General features: G+C 39.2%; 1 protein-coding gene across 3 annotated transcripts; it reads left to right on the top strand.

Moving 5' to 3' along the window:
* Positions 1 to 277: 277 nt before the first annotated feature.
* cd44b (CD44 molecule (Indian blood group) b) lies at positions 278 to 13,091 on the top strand. 3 transcript variants are annotated; one of them, XM_062420948.1, is made up of 9 exons: positions 278 to 339; positions 549 to 717; positions 7,926 to 8,091; positions 8,645 to 8,787; positions 8,924 to 8,974; positions 9,858 to 10,298; positions 11,014 to 11,085; positions 11,262 to 11,340; positions 11,537 to 13,091. In XM_062420948.1, exons 2-9 carry the CDS (start codon positions 651 to 653, stop codon positions 11,748 to 11,750), a joined length of 1,233 nt encoding a protein of 410 aa, XP_062276932.1. In that variant the 5' UTR covers positions 278 to 339; positions 549 to 650; the 3' UTR covers positions 11,751 to 13,091. The 3 variants fall into 3 exon arrangements, with proteins under 3 accessions (XP_062276932.1, XP_062276930.1, XP_062276931.1); XM_062420946.1 differs by having other exon boundaries at positions 284 to 339; positions 8,924 to 8,965; XM_062420947.1 differs by having other exon boundaries at positions 329 to 717.
* The last annotated feature ends 1,720 nt before the right edge of the window (positions 13,092 to 14,811 follow it).

Below are 14,811 nucleotides of genomic sequence, written 5' to 3'. Positions count from 1 at the left end.
AGGGAGGGTGGGAGGTAGACAAGGATAAGGAGCCAGACAGAAGGAGAGATCATCTTCTTCTTATCCATTACAAACTGTGGAGGCAGTCAGAGGCAGGAAGAGGGGAGAGAATGAGCAAGAGAGCAAAAGAGAGTGTGTGAGAGGTGGGGCGGGAGGGGAGGTGGGGCAAGTGTGGGAGAGGCAGAAGGGTGTGTGCTCACATGAACCACTCTTCCCCTTTTGCGTGTGTGTGCCACTAGGTTCTGTGTTTTTTGAGGCAGAGAATAGAAAAGTTGAGCAAAGTCTGAGTCGGCTCCTGCAGCTACAAGACACTCACAGCAACTCCATCCACAGCACCAGGTTTCTTTTCTCTCTCTCTCCGACTCTGTCTTTCTTTTTTTTTTTTTTTTACTGCTCTCTCACTCATTCACTCTCTCTATTTCTCTCTCTCACACACACACACACACACACACACACACACACACACACACACACACACACACACACACACACACACACACACACACACACACACACACACACACACACACACACACACACACACACAGCACCCATCACTCCTGGCAGAGGGAAGACAGGACCACAGGAGAGCTGTTACACACCTTTATTCCCAGCTACTTACCCAGCCATCGCCAGACGTTTTGCCCAGGATGTGGACTCTTCTTTTGTGGGTCACCTTTGGATTTCTGGCCTCCTCCAGGTCGGAACAACTTCAAGGTGAGGGGACTGTGCTTGCGCCCAGCGGATGGCTCTTTGTTTGAGGGTTTTTTTCTTTGTGCTTATTCTGTTTAAATTGTTCCTGGCTGACTGGCTGACACTCCTTTGTTGTCAGACTTTAGGACCAGACACTATTGTTTTTTTTTTCCTACTCTTGAGCCTTGGTGAGAATTTCTTGATGAGTGAGCGTTCATATAAGGAGAGGAGAGTGAAAGAAAGAGGCTGTGCTCTGCTGCTGCTGGTGCTGCTTGTAGAATGGATGAGTGGATGCCGGCTAGAGAGCGTGTGCTACACCATCACAGACAGGCTTACGTCTGCCAGACTGAGACTCCTGATAGACACAAAGGAGACAGGCGCTGTTGCTCACTCTGTGTCTCATACACATTCACATGCTGGGAGGTGAACCTTATTTATCAGGGTTTTGGATGATCAGTCTAGCTTTCAGAAGCTGTCTTTTTTTCCCAGTTATATTCAAGAATAGACATAATTTTTGCCCTTTTTTGCTGTGCTGCTACAGCTGGAGTCTACCACGCTTAATGCTTTATTCTCTGACACAAAGGATGTTCAGCAATCGCTCTAGCTTTTCTCATTCCTCAATCTCTCGCTATTTCTCTTTGTCTCTGTCTCACATGTGCTTTCTTTTCTTACCTTTGCAAGGTTTTTGATTGGATTTGTTGCTTGGAGCAATATATCTCTGCAGGTGAAGTTGGTGCTGAATCAAACAGGTTTTGGGTTCGTCTGGCGGGTTCCCTTAGGAGGTGATGGTGAGGTTGCTCACAAAGACTCCCTCTGGCACTGTGCCAAAAAACAATCAGCATCAAGCTATGAATCTGACCAGTATTTAAAGGCAAATATGAGATTACCTAGGCAGCATGTATGTACACTCTATGTGGGAAGATGTAGGGAGGTCAGGGGAGCCACTTTCACCCCCCCCAGTGCTTCAACATGTGTTTGGCCCCTCAAGGTTCCTTGTGTGCTGTGGAGTTGTGAGCTTTTGTGTGTATGTGTGTTTGCACATGAATCTCTATGTCTGAGTGTGGTGAGTAATTGGTGTCTGGTGAGAAGTGTCCTGCGGTGGTTACTACTTACTGGTCCAGACATTGTCTTTGAACCTTAAACCAGTGGTTGTGTTTCGCCTGAAGCACATCATTAAGAACAGGACACTAGATCCTATGGCCATGCCAGACTTCCATATAAACCAAGATGAGATTTACGGAGCGATTTTACAATTCTTTCTGTAAGATCAATAGAAACTCTTAGCAAACATGCTTCAATGAAAATTGAAATTTCTAGTGGCTACTGGCACATCTTCACTAGTGGCTGAAAATCAGAAAATGAATATAGATACACACACAGAGACACATATATACATATATATATATATAGGGAGTAATAAAATCCTATTTAGTATAATTGAAATTCATCATTGCATTTCAAAATTCACTTGATCATGAAACTGAAGAAAGTTATGATCACCAATCTGTGAGACCTTTTAATTTGATCATTTGTCGATTTCCTGTCTCAGAGCACTCAGCAAGAGATTATTGTGTTGATTGTGATTAATCTAATCTGTTGATCAAAGCTGTCAACACATCCAAAAACTCCCACTAACTTTATGTAATCTGAAAGTTTAGTGTTCTTGTATATTTGAGGTTTCCTGTACAGACAGCAGATAGCACATTGTCCACTGACACCAAGAACAGACGGCCATAAATATTTCTTGCCACTTGCCACTGCACAGAAGTTCTTTCTCTCCTCTCATAAAAACTCAAGCACATGCACTTCGGCCAACTTGACCGCTGGACTTCCTGCAAATGTGGCCGTATTTGCCTCCTTGGCGTAACGACCCCTCCTGTATTTGCCCGTGTCATGTTTCAAGGTCAGGGGTGGTCAGGGGCCCCGTGGACTGGGACTGGGCCCTGACAAAGAGGGTTTGTGCCTGTACGCACCATCTCCTGCCACCTGAGACTCTCATACACGTGTTTGCCTCCTTCACCGCTGTACTGTACCCTCTGCTACAAAGCAGAATGGCCCAGCACCAATGTCTTGTATAATCCCTCTCCTCTCCTACACCCAGCCCCACATATACATTTCATCTTGTCCTGAGTAGTGCAGGGTCTCTTATATTTCAGCTCTTGTCTACTTTTTTGTGTGCTGTTAAACCTACTACTTACTTTTAAAAACGTTTTTGTGAGTTTCAAGTTCCCTAGCTACACTCTCCCTTTAATAAATATTATTTTCTTTATACATATTTCTAGAGCATTTTTGTTTAGAGAAGAGAGAGCTGACAGGAAATAAAGGGGTAAGAGCGATGGTGGTTGATATGCAACAAAGATCCACTCCTATTCTTGAACCATGCACACTGTGGTTATATGGCATGTATCTTAATCAGTAGACTACCGGTATGCTCCTTGAGTAAGTATTTCTATAAAACATATCATATGCACTGATAGTTTATCCCAACAAAAACAGCCAATGAAAGTAGTTCTGCATTGCAAATAATGTCTCAAAATGTCTCATTTCCACTTAAGACTTTCAAATCTAAATGTTTGAAAAGAATATAGGAGGTCAGGTTGTTTCTTACAAGGTATCATCTATTTGGATTAATTGAAACCCTTTTTTCCAATTTAGAGGGGCTTTAAGGCTTTAAAAATGCACCCATCCTACTCATTTGAGTGAAAGCTGGGCTTCTTTTAAATATGGGTATAATGGGTGGAGGTGGAAAGAGGTGGAAAGAGGCACACCAAGGAATTGCACATAAGAGAGAAAATCAGATAATGAGAGTCCTTGTTGTGACCTTCAGGTAATGTTGCCTCTGTGTGTGTTTGTGTATGTGTGTGTGTGTGCACACCCACAAACATATTTGCACCAGATCTCATGTTTCACCTGTCCCAATGGCCCTGAGGATCTTTGTTGTGACCACTGAGGGGAAAGACATGTCTGCTGACAGAGCAACTTCTCTGGAGGTGTGATAATGGAAGATAGTCGAGCATTGTGGGAGTGATGGTGACAACGCCTCTCTCCAAGCCAGCTGATGGACTGTGGCTAAAATGATGTTACAGTAGTTGTAGACTATGGGGACTTTTACAAGAGACTCTCTGTTTAAGCACGGGACTGACTTTAGTTTCGTTCAGACATTTTCAGCAAAGTGTAACTGAGAAAAACAAGGGAAAAAATGCAGATAAAAACAAGCCAGTGTTGTGTTTCTTATTAATCTTATCATCATGATACTGAGCATGCTGGTTCTCTCTATGTGCTCTTCGCTGCGTCATGGCTATACAAACATTATAACTTTAGCAATTGTCAGCCAACGTCAGTATGTTTGTGTGCATGTGATCCGCCTGTCTGTGTATGCATGTATGTGCACCTGCATGCAGGGGGTAATTTATTTTTTTATTGCTGGCATGGAGAAGACAAACAGAGAGTAATGAGAGAAAATGAGAAAATTGGAGGAGAGGAGGGTAGAGAAAGTGAAGTGAGATTGGAGAGTCCAGCTTGTCTATTACTTCTAGTGCAGCTGGGTTTTTTTTTGGCAAGACACTGTGTAAGAGCTCCCTTTCTCTCAGGTTCTGTACACCCAGACTTTGCAGTTTCCTTGGTTTCAACTCCATTAGGTGACAATAGAGCCTTTGGGAGAGTCACTGCCTTGGCATACTAGGCTTCTGGACTGTATAAAAACACCAATGACTGTTCCCTCTGCATACTAATGATTAGATTCATGTCAGCCCCCTTTTCAGCTTACTGATGGTGAGCTCTCTTTGATCTCTCTGGGCAGTTTTGCAAGGCTAAGACTGTTGTCTTGTTTTCCAGCCCTTACTTTCAAGGACACTGTGCCATGTGGCAGCATGTGTCGAGGTTCTGTCAGGTGTCCGTGTGTGTGAAAAAAAAGACAGAAACAAAGAACTGAAACAGCCAAACAAAACAAAGTAAGCCAAGTGTTGGCTGACTCTTGTTGCCCAACTGCCACTAACAGCAGAGAGCTTCCTGCTGCTGTTAGTGCTCTGTTTACTCGTAACAGCTAGTAGAAAAGTGGGGGACTTTTTAATTATATCTTGTCTCTTAGAATTTACTTTTCTGGCCACATGACCACAAAATAAATTGTTATTTAGCAAATGTCCTAAATGTTTGGGCTTTTTACCTAAAAATCTTGGGCCATTGTAGTTATGTGCAGTTAGGATATACTGTAATAGTTTTTTGTTTTGATGTAAAATGAAAAAAATAAATCAAATCAATATATCATTTTTAAGTTTTAAGTTTCTTTTTTCATTTTCTTACATTTGTACGTTCGACACTTGCAATTAAAGTTTCAAATTCAGGATGCAGCCTAGAGATCTGTAAGGCTTGTTGCATACAGTATACTTCCTCCTTTACAAACAATGTGTCTTGTAGTATAGCATGTGATCAGTATGAGTGCATACAACGACAAATACTATACAATATAAAGCAGTCTAATACTACAGCAACAACGCAACAAACCACAAGTGATCAGATGTAATATTGGCTACAGGACATTTTATTAGATTACTTCTAAGGAGCAGATTTTACAAGTTTTCACTAATATGCATAAATGGTTCTGTAACTGAATTTAAATGAAAAAGAAAAAAACATTCAAGAGCCCAGCAACTTGTAAAGTATGTTTTTTTGTTATTTTCTATGAGCAAACTCAATTAGCTGAGATAGGGCTATGCAGTATTTATTCAGTGTTCACTTAAGAAATAGTTTCAACATGATTTGACTTGTTTAAAATCCTAAATTAAAAACATAATAGTTTTTAATGTTATATGTTCTCTTATTTTCAAGGCTTCATTGCAGGAAGCCTATCAATCCAGAATTATAATATACAGTACCAATCAAAAGTTTGGATACCTTCCCAGAAAATGTGTCCAAATTTGACTGGTACTGTATATTATGGGTGGGGTCATCAGGATTAAGGACTGAATAGACAGGTGGAGAACCAAGATGCAGACTTAGGGCAGAACAGGTTGAACAAAATAGCACAGGGAATAATTGACTTAGACCGTTAAATGTACTGAGGCGCTGATGAGGAAATGAGGGACAGGTGAGTGGGGAAGAAGAGGAAGTAGGAGCTCATTGGGTGGATAAAACACTTGGAACAGGGCAGGGCTATTGTGGCTAGATGCGGAGCAGGTGTGAAGGGAAAAGTCGGTTGGGAAGGAATACAGAAGGGAAACAGCAGAAAACCCAAAAAAACCCAAACCTCTTAATAACAAACAAGCATCTATCAACCTCTCCAAGAAAATCCATGAATATAAACTTAAATACACAACACTATAAGCTAAATAATCATTACACGTCATGGTAGCATATTTAAACAAATATCAAATGGATACACTGTGGATATGAGTGTCTTCTATGCATGAGCGGTGCAGATTTCAATAACTCTGTACATGACATCTGTGGTGTCTGAGAGAGAGGATCTCACATAATGCAAATTGTATTTATGTTTAACCAATATATTATATAAAATCCACTGATATTTAACATTTCATGCAGTAAAAAAGTTTTAGTTTGTGTTCTCACAACTATCTGTTGAGCCACCAAAGAATTAACACATCAATTTCCTGATCAACTTTTCAGGTTGCATGTATTAAGTATAATGCATTTTATAACTTCTGTTATTTCCCACAAAATGAAAACTGAAACCATGAGATCTGAGTGCTGTTTCACATAATTGAAATTAAATGCTTTCAAAACTTTTGAACAGATGTTCACAGAAAGTCTCATGCACAAAACATTTTGTGTGTGTGTGTTTGTTTGTATGTGTGGGAGGGGAAAACATGCAATGATCACTATGGAGACAAAGTCACGGGTAAATATTAAGTGTGAAAGCTGTGTGTCATAGTTTGAAGACACCCCCCACGTGGTTTCCCTCTCTTGTCAATGCAAATGTTCACTTGCTCATATCAGGAAAGATCTGTGGGTGTTTAAACTCTGACATTTATGTTTTACCAAGCATTAAATTATTTGTTTGGAGAGCATTTGTGCTGCATATGTGGCTATTTGAATGGGGGGGATATGTGTAGACACACTGCTGTCTGTTCAGTTGCTCATTTGCAAGGCCTATTTTGCATTTTTGTCTTCATTTCAACAAGGGAAAGTAATTTCCATGATGTTTCTCTGACTTAACTTTGTTGTATTAAGTATAGGTTTTGAGAATTACCTCTTCCATTTCCCTTGTACAGATAATATTGGCTACTGAAGACCAACTAGAATGAAAGTGTGCGAACCACCTTAAAACAAGGCATACTTTACACAGAGCAAGTAAATAACCTATAGCATAACTGATAAAGTCATCCTGGAGGTTTTCTTTTCAGCAATCAAATTCCACAGTGCAACATTTGCATATTGTTTGGGGTGGATGGGTTTTTTTTTTTTTGTGAAAAAAGGGGCCAGTTAGTGTGATAAAAAGCATGGCACTACTTTTTGTGATAACCTGATCCCCGAGTATCTATTTGCCCCTCTAGAGTGTGTATGCATTGATACTCCATATGTGTGTCTGTGTGTCTATCTCTCCTGGTCTCAGCAAGGCCTGAAGGCCAAACACTATCGATGACTATGCTGGCTAACACATGCTGCTTTGGTTCTTCTCTCACAGACAGTTTATCTAAACATTATCTCATGACTCTCACAAGAATGCAGCCACGAAACACACCACATGTGTGTAAATCAATTCTTTGCTTATCATACATGTTATGGCTGTGAATGCATTCAGGTGAAATATGTCTGACTGTTCAGTGAGTGACTGAAACCTCTGAATGGAAGCTGACTTTAGTGTCTGGTTGTGAAAAAAAGTACAAGGATGTCCAAATCACTGTAGATTCCGTACATACTGTATCCAGCAACAACATATGAATGAGATGGTATTTGGTGGCCTGATTCCACTGCATTCCTTATATATAAATGAAGGCCAAATAATAATACCCATTTTGTATATTATTTCATAGCTAAACATCTGTCAAAAATGTTCTGTTTCTTTATGTACTTTATGTAAATTTCCATTTTATGTTATTTTAATTGCTGTTGAATTACTTTTTGTTTGTTTGTGCGTGAGATTTGTCCTGGACTGACTAGAATTCTCATCTCGTCCAAAAATGTTATATTCAAATACAAGCAAACCCCACTGTATCTAAATTGTTATAAATCCTGTAAGATACTGAACCTATTTCCCCCTCCATCTTTCCTTACAGTGAATTCTCGCAGCTGCAGCTATGCTGGAGTATTTCTGGTTGAGGGAGCAAGTCGTCACTCTCTCACCTTCGAAAGGGCTCAAAAGGTGTGCGAGCAGCTCGGGAGTACAATGACAAGCCCAGAGCAAGTCGAACAGGCCTATAATAAAAACATGGAAACCTGCAGGTGAAACCCAATGCTATTGTCTAATTCATGTTATCATATTTATCTTTATTCACATTTATTTTTTGAATCCACTGATCAAATATTTTATTAATGGTTGTTGAATAATAATGTGTAACATATTGGGCCCACAAATTCAGTTCATTTAAATCTATTTTCTTTTTGACACCATAGATGATGTCCTCAGTGACAGGAATACATTGTATTCACAGTCAGAAATCCTTATACAATCCCAAAACTAATATTCAACTGTAAATGCTCTTGGTCACCATCATGAGTTTAAATTAAAAGTTGTGAAACCAGAAAAGAGGAATAAAGTGTTTCAATTTGACAATAGGGATACTCTAAGTTGCCTTGTGGTTGAAATCATGTAAACCCTAACAACTATCTTTTCCTCAACAGTTTTTGGTTGTACTTCTGACAGCAATTTGACTTGTGTTCATTTTGTATGATGTAATATAACTTGGAGCCAGATTACATTCTGTATCAACACAAGTAGCATCATATTGTAACATAAAATGTGGCTGCAAATAATGATAATGTTGTGTCCAATCAGACACGGCTGGATCAACAATAAGAGCACTGCCATCCTCAGATACACACACCATGAAAACTGTGCAAAGAACATGACGGGTTTGATTTTGAATGAACACGTAACTGTTGATGAACTCTATGATGTCTACTGCTATGATGAAAAAGGTGACTATATCCACAATGAATGGTCATAGTTCTGTCACTGAAGTGTCATGCAAATTTACACTCTGCATCACATAGACCTGTCATTATTTGCTTCTACATTTTGTTCACTTGTACTTCCTGTTCTCCTGTGTTCCAGATGGGCTTGAGGTGAACTGTGACAAAGAGAATGTACTCTCAGGTGAGCCAGGTTAGTAAAATAGGCCCATTCATTCATCTTGCTGCAATACATTCAGTACCCATTTGCCATCATATATGCAAAGTTTAAACACTAATCTCAACTGGTAAAACAAGAATCTGAAATAATAAATTAAATCTGTCAACATTTAAGCACTGAAACTGTAAAGAAAGAAAACAAAATGAAGCCAACACCTCAGTTAACAATGATCTCACCTCGATAGTCAACACCAACATCTTATTAGCTCTTAGCAATGTTATTTGAGGCCCTCACAAAGGTGGCACAAACATTTAACCCAGATTTTCTCTGGTTGAACAAGTAGACTTCTGGGTGAAGTTACTTGTTATGACTGCCCTGAGTGCTAATTAGGGATCAGTTTCCAACCACTTTTTTGCACAGTTGCACAACCAGGGCAGTACCTGAGCAGTTGCAACATTTTACATGGCCTCATTACTGTTTATTAAGCTGTGTATTACCTTACAAAGAAGTACTTTAATTACAGGATGATGATTTGTGAATGCATAATAATAAAAAATGCTCTAACATACTTACATGGAGATGTGACAGCACATTGAAAGCACAAATGACACTGTACTAAAACAAAAATGATCAAACAATGCACTTCTCAGAGAAGTAGGCTCTATTTGGGTCATGCTTTTACAAAGTGATTTTATTTTTAATCTAAGAAGCATGAAATCAGGAAAGAAGAGAGCTGAGTTGTTAATATGTATTAATATGTATTGGAATGTAACATAAATGTTGTATGTAAAGACTGCTTTTAAAAAATGAAAGGTAAAAGTTAACAAGAAATGGCTTATACTGTTCTTACAAAACATGTCAAAAGAAAAGTTGTGACTATAAGCATGTATGACCCTTTTTAATCTGCAACCAACAGTCACAGAATCCTCAACACAGTCTGACATACAAGAATCTACATCAGCAGAAGGTCAAGCAACCCAATTTGAGGATGCTTCTGATAGTGACGGAGGTAACCCCACATTAGTTCCTAGGGAAGTTTCTCCTGGAGAGGTGATAGAACTGACCCCCTCAGCCACCACCATGCCCAAAGAACTGATTCCACAGGAGGCAGAGGATGCTATGGAGGATCCCACTGTGGGGGGCAGATCCTCTGGAGGGAGTGAGAACGGCACTGTGGGGTCCACTTTCACCCCCAAAGTGTTCGATCAGCCCACTGGTTCTGGGATGCAGCCACCAACCTCTGAGGAGGAAGCCGCCTCTCCAACGGCACCTGTTGGAGAGTCTGAGGAAACACAGCATACTACTGAAAATCTGCCAGAGGATGGGACCACAGAGCCTAAAGTTGCCAGTACAGACTGTAAGAAAAACTCTTACAAATAGCGTACAGTTCTATATGCAATTATAGCTCACTAAAGTATGCTGAATTTGATCAAAATATTTATACTGATTCAACTCCATAGTCATTTTTGGATTAAAAATGTATTTTCTAAGGCTTCTGTTATTTGGTCTACTCCTGTATATCCAAAAATGTAATCATAGAAAATTGCCTCAAATGCTGACACTTAAGTTAATTTGTATTTTGAATAGATTTTTTAAAAGCAGCACATAATCCTATCAGATGCAACAGGTTTTGGGAGGACTGAAGTAACTTTGAGAACACCGGACGCCCCCTTGTGTTAGTAGGTTTTAGTAGTAGATTTTTTGTAAAACAGGCCATTGTGATTTTGTCTCTGTACCCCTCAGAGGAATTGCAATCAAGCACGTTCAACAGACACACCAAATGTTTGAAAGTGTGTCTTAAAGACATTGAAGCACAAACACACACATACAGATCTGTTTATTCCGTAATTTTCACTCATTAAGAGGCCTGCAGCCTAACAAACCAATGATATATATGATCAGAGGCAATTTAAAGAGAAAGAAATCCTCGGTGCACATCAAAAAATACAGTTTTATGTTATAAACATTTTTGTGAGAGAGAGTACGGTCAAATTTAATATGTCAATAACTTGTATGAAGAATGATTGAATTTTTTGCCTTTTGGTTGTTGTTGTTTTTTTTTTAACATACAGCTCCACCACTCCCTAATGGCAGAAAAGAGTCTGTGCCCAGGTCTGATCAAAAGGATGGCACTGATTCTACAAGTGAGCAACAATGTTTCTGTAACTTCACATGTACATCTAGCACCCTGAAGTCCAAAATAATTGTAGTCAGATAACATCATGTTGGTCACTAGTACATCAAGTTTTGTATTTGGATCCACTCTTTATTGGCCTTAATTTTTTATTCTTCACTGTCAACTTGTTATTTATCCCTCTAGACTGGCTGGTAATCTTTGGAGTGATTGTGGCAGTTGCTGCTATTCTCTTTGTGTGTGTAGCAGTTGCTAAAAGAAAGAGGTATAACTTTTCTTATTGTCTTAATACTACAGTAATAGTGCTGTTAGGTAGAATGGTTTGGACATAACCCCTTTTTGTCTAACTGTGCACAGTAGACAATAGCAAGTGTTCCAATTTTCACATATTTTGCTGCCGACTGAGGCATGGCAAAAAAGAAATCAATAATAAATAAATGTGTCTGAATGTGCTCTTGCAGCTGGTGTGGCCATAAGCAGACCCTCATGATCACATCAAAAGATGGCGGCGAGGGGAACGGGGCAGCAGCATTGGCGTCCAGCTCCCACGCCCAGGAGAGAGAGCAAGAAATGGTGACCCTCATGAACAAGGAGAAGATACAAGAAAATGGCAACACAGAGGAGTTCACCGTCATCACGCTAGAGGAGTCGCCAGATAAAGAACAGCTGGCGTGAGACAGAGGAGCGTAGAGGCAGACATGACAGAGTAGGAAAGGAGAGGAAAGGAAAGGTGGGACAGAGTGAGGAGTTGGTTAGGAGATTGGACGGGTGAGGGGTTACGGCCACAAACACTTTAGTGGCCAGCACTGAATGGACAGTGGGTGAGGGTGTTCGTGAAGAGAGGGCTGATGCGTGTCTTATTTAGAAATATTGAGGTTCAAAGTATTGTACCAGGTCTGAAGCTGTTGATTCTCATTAGGATCAGGTCTTTCAAACCATCACGTGCAGCATTTTGACCTGCATGCTAGGTTAGTTAGGACTGAATGGAGGTTAAAGATAGAGCAGGTTGTGAATGTGTTGTTTGTCAGTACTTTGTGTTAATGTGGTTATATGCTTTGTTGGTGATGGGAGTGGATAGGCACTGGTTTTAAAGGGAGGGGGGTGGTGAGGTTTTTTTTTTTCTTTTTGAATTGGTGAAGCCTCAAAGTGTAAGGCTTATCAGCCAAAATGGGATATGATCAATCAATGACAATAAACTGGATTGAATATTTATGGGTTATTTAATTTGAAATACTGCAAAGAAAAGGAACAAAGAAATTTGATGAAAACAACCCTTTGATTTTGTTTGTTTTGTTTGTTTATTGTTGTAACTTTGTATATTTCAGACATTGCCCGTGGACTGGAGTGGAAACTGGCAATGTCACTACCTTAATTTATGCAGCTTTGATTTCCTTTTTCTTGGTCTCTGTATATAAAGTATATGTTTTGGAAATGCCTTAGCAATAGCTGCCAGTGCTTTTTTCAGTAGGAAGGGGCTCTGTATCCCTTTTAAATAATGGAATGTGTCATTTTTTGAGAGCTATTTAATTAGAAACAGCACCTATGAGGAAAACAATTGTGAATGGATTTTTGCAATAGTCAAAGTGGAGTGGATATTGTATGAATCAGCTTGATGTATAGCATACAAATCTGTGCAGTTTATGCACCACTGAAGTCAGTAAATATGGTATATGTTTATATCAAGTTGGGAATATGGTGATATTAAGTCCCTGATGTTATCCTGAGGATAAGTAGAATAATAATGATGACATATACATACTATATACACAGTGTGTACATCGATTGGGGAATAAAGAAAAAGAAAAAGACAGAATTGGAGAGTATCTATAGTGGATTAATCTGTTTTTGAATACAAGATTTAAGCTCAATCAAGACATGTGAGTGACAGCGGCTTAGCCTTTGATGTTGAAGGAAATGGCACATATGATAATTGGGGGCCCATGCGCTGTAAACACATAGCAATATAAGAGGTTTCTTCATAAGAAAGAAGCTGTGACAACGTTTTCTGTGTGCTCCCAGGGGGGAGGGTGGGGTGGGTGGTGGGGTGGTGGGGTGGGTGATGAATGAAGCTTGTGTCCGTACCCAGGCCTCAGTGTGCCAGTTGCTCTGTACATTCACACATATAAACAAAATGCTGCATTTTTTTTCTAATGATCTTCTCTCTATATCATACATTGTGCCATATCGATATTTCCTCTGTGACAGATCATTTTTCTCAGTTTTCCATGTAAAGCCCAATTATATACAGATTTACGTTTCTGACTTGTTCTCTGTTATTTACTGCTTTTGCTCTTACATGATTCATTTTGAGGAAAAGTAGCAGATGTTCTAGCGTAGGCAAGTTTTACTACGAATTAACAAAAGATGTCGCTGCAAAAAAGAATTGTAAAGTACTGAAAGGATGAAATAAATGTATATAGAAGGAGATGTACTGGAATGTGGTGTTCACTCACTGACTGCTGTGCATGTGTGAAGATAAAGGGAGAGCGTGAATGGCATGACAGGGGATGTGAGTGCTTACATTGCACCCACATAAGAGGAAGTGAGGTTTCCATGGCACTGGGGTCTTGATGTGAGAATATGTTGACACAGGATAAAAAGAAGCAATATAGCCAAACTGTTTTCATTGAAAAAACATACAGTGGAATAGGACTACTGCTTTTATAGCATGTATTTATAATATAATGCAGTCAGTCATTAAACACTGCTCTACAGCTGCTCGACCATAATGCTGTACTCCAAAATGACTATCTCTATCGAAGAAAATGAATTCTCTGATCTCTCATCATTTTTGGAATACAATTACATTAACTTGTTAATGCTTGAACAATGTTTTTTTCTTTTCTTTTTGTGATTCAGAGGAGACTCATGGGTGATTACCAGCTGGGAGAAATAATGGACATTTTGGCTGAAATTGCAATCTATATTTAGTTTTTGGCTATTTTTGTTTTGATTAGGCCAGTAGTCTAATACCTTATCATAACTAACATTAACATTTTAATAATGCTTTAAAATGCATCGCCGCTCAATACAATTCAATCAGGGTATAAATGTAGGATTTGTCTTATCGCTAAATTAATTTGACATTTTTTGTGCAATTGTACTGAATGAAAAAGCATTTCCATTTTCATCCTGCTAATGGTGCAGCATCTTATTCTCCTGGACCACCACCTCTAGTGCTCATTCCTTCTTTTATACAAACAAATGTTTTGGGGGCACACGTAATTGGTGATTAGTGTGGAGTTTTGTGCTTTAGGTTTTCCAGAACTCTAGATTATATACTGCCACTTTTCACAAACCTGGCATAAACAAAGCTGTTCCTTTCTTCCGTGTGTGCGTCATGTTTAAAATTGTTGATCATTACTCATATCCTCAGTGACATTGGGAATAGAGCATAAATGACAAAGGCAGGCTGGAGATGCTAAAAAATAGCCAGTAAACACTACTTCATCCAACTCAGCCTATTAAGACCCCACTTCTTCCAAATAATGGTAGGTTATTCTACCCAGTGACGTTGTTAATAGTAATACATTGGTAAAAACTCATTATTACATGAACCAAGGAACAGAAACAGACATGAAAAATATTTTTGTGTGTATGTGTGTCTGTATGATAGTTATGTGATATATGTGCATTTATACAGACAAAAAACAACAACAACAAAGAACAACCAATATTAGTTATGAATCAACATTTATTAGTTATATTTGTATATGTACACCAAAGGTACAACACA

This window comes from Scomber scombrus, chromosome 6 (assembly GCF_963691925.1).
Source record: "Scomber scombrus chromosome 6, fScoSco1.1, whole genome shotgun sequence".
Lineage (NCBI taxonomy): Eukaryota > Metazoa > Chordata > Actinopteri > Scombriformes > Scombridae > Scomber > Scomber scombrus.
Note: the sequence above shows the minus strand (reverse complement) of the source record. Positions and strands in the feature narration are given on the sequence as shown.

Coding starts and splice junctions, on each gene's coding strand:
- cd44b (XM_062420948.1), top strand. CDS start 651: ATGTGGACTCTTCTTTTGTGGGTCACCTTTGGATTTCTGGCCTCCTCC. Junction 718..7,925: donor CAGGTCGGAACAACTTCAAG/GTGAGGGGACTG, acceptor CTTTCCTTACAG/TGAATTCTCGCAGCTGCAGC. Junction 11,086..11,261: donor GGATGGCACTGATTCTACAA/GTGAGCAACAAT, acceptor TTATCCCTCTAG/ACTGGCTGGTAATCTTTGGA.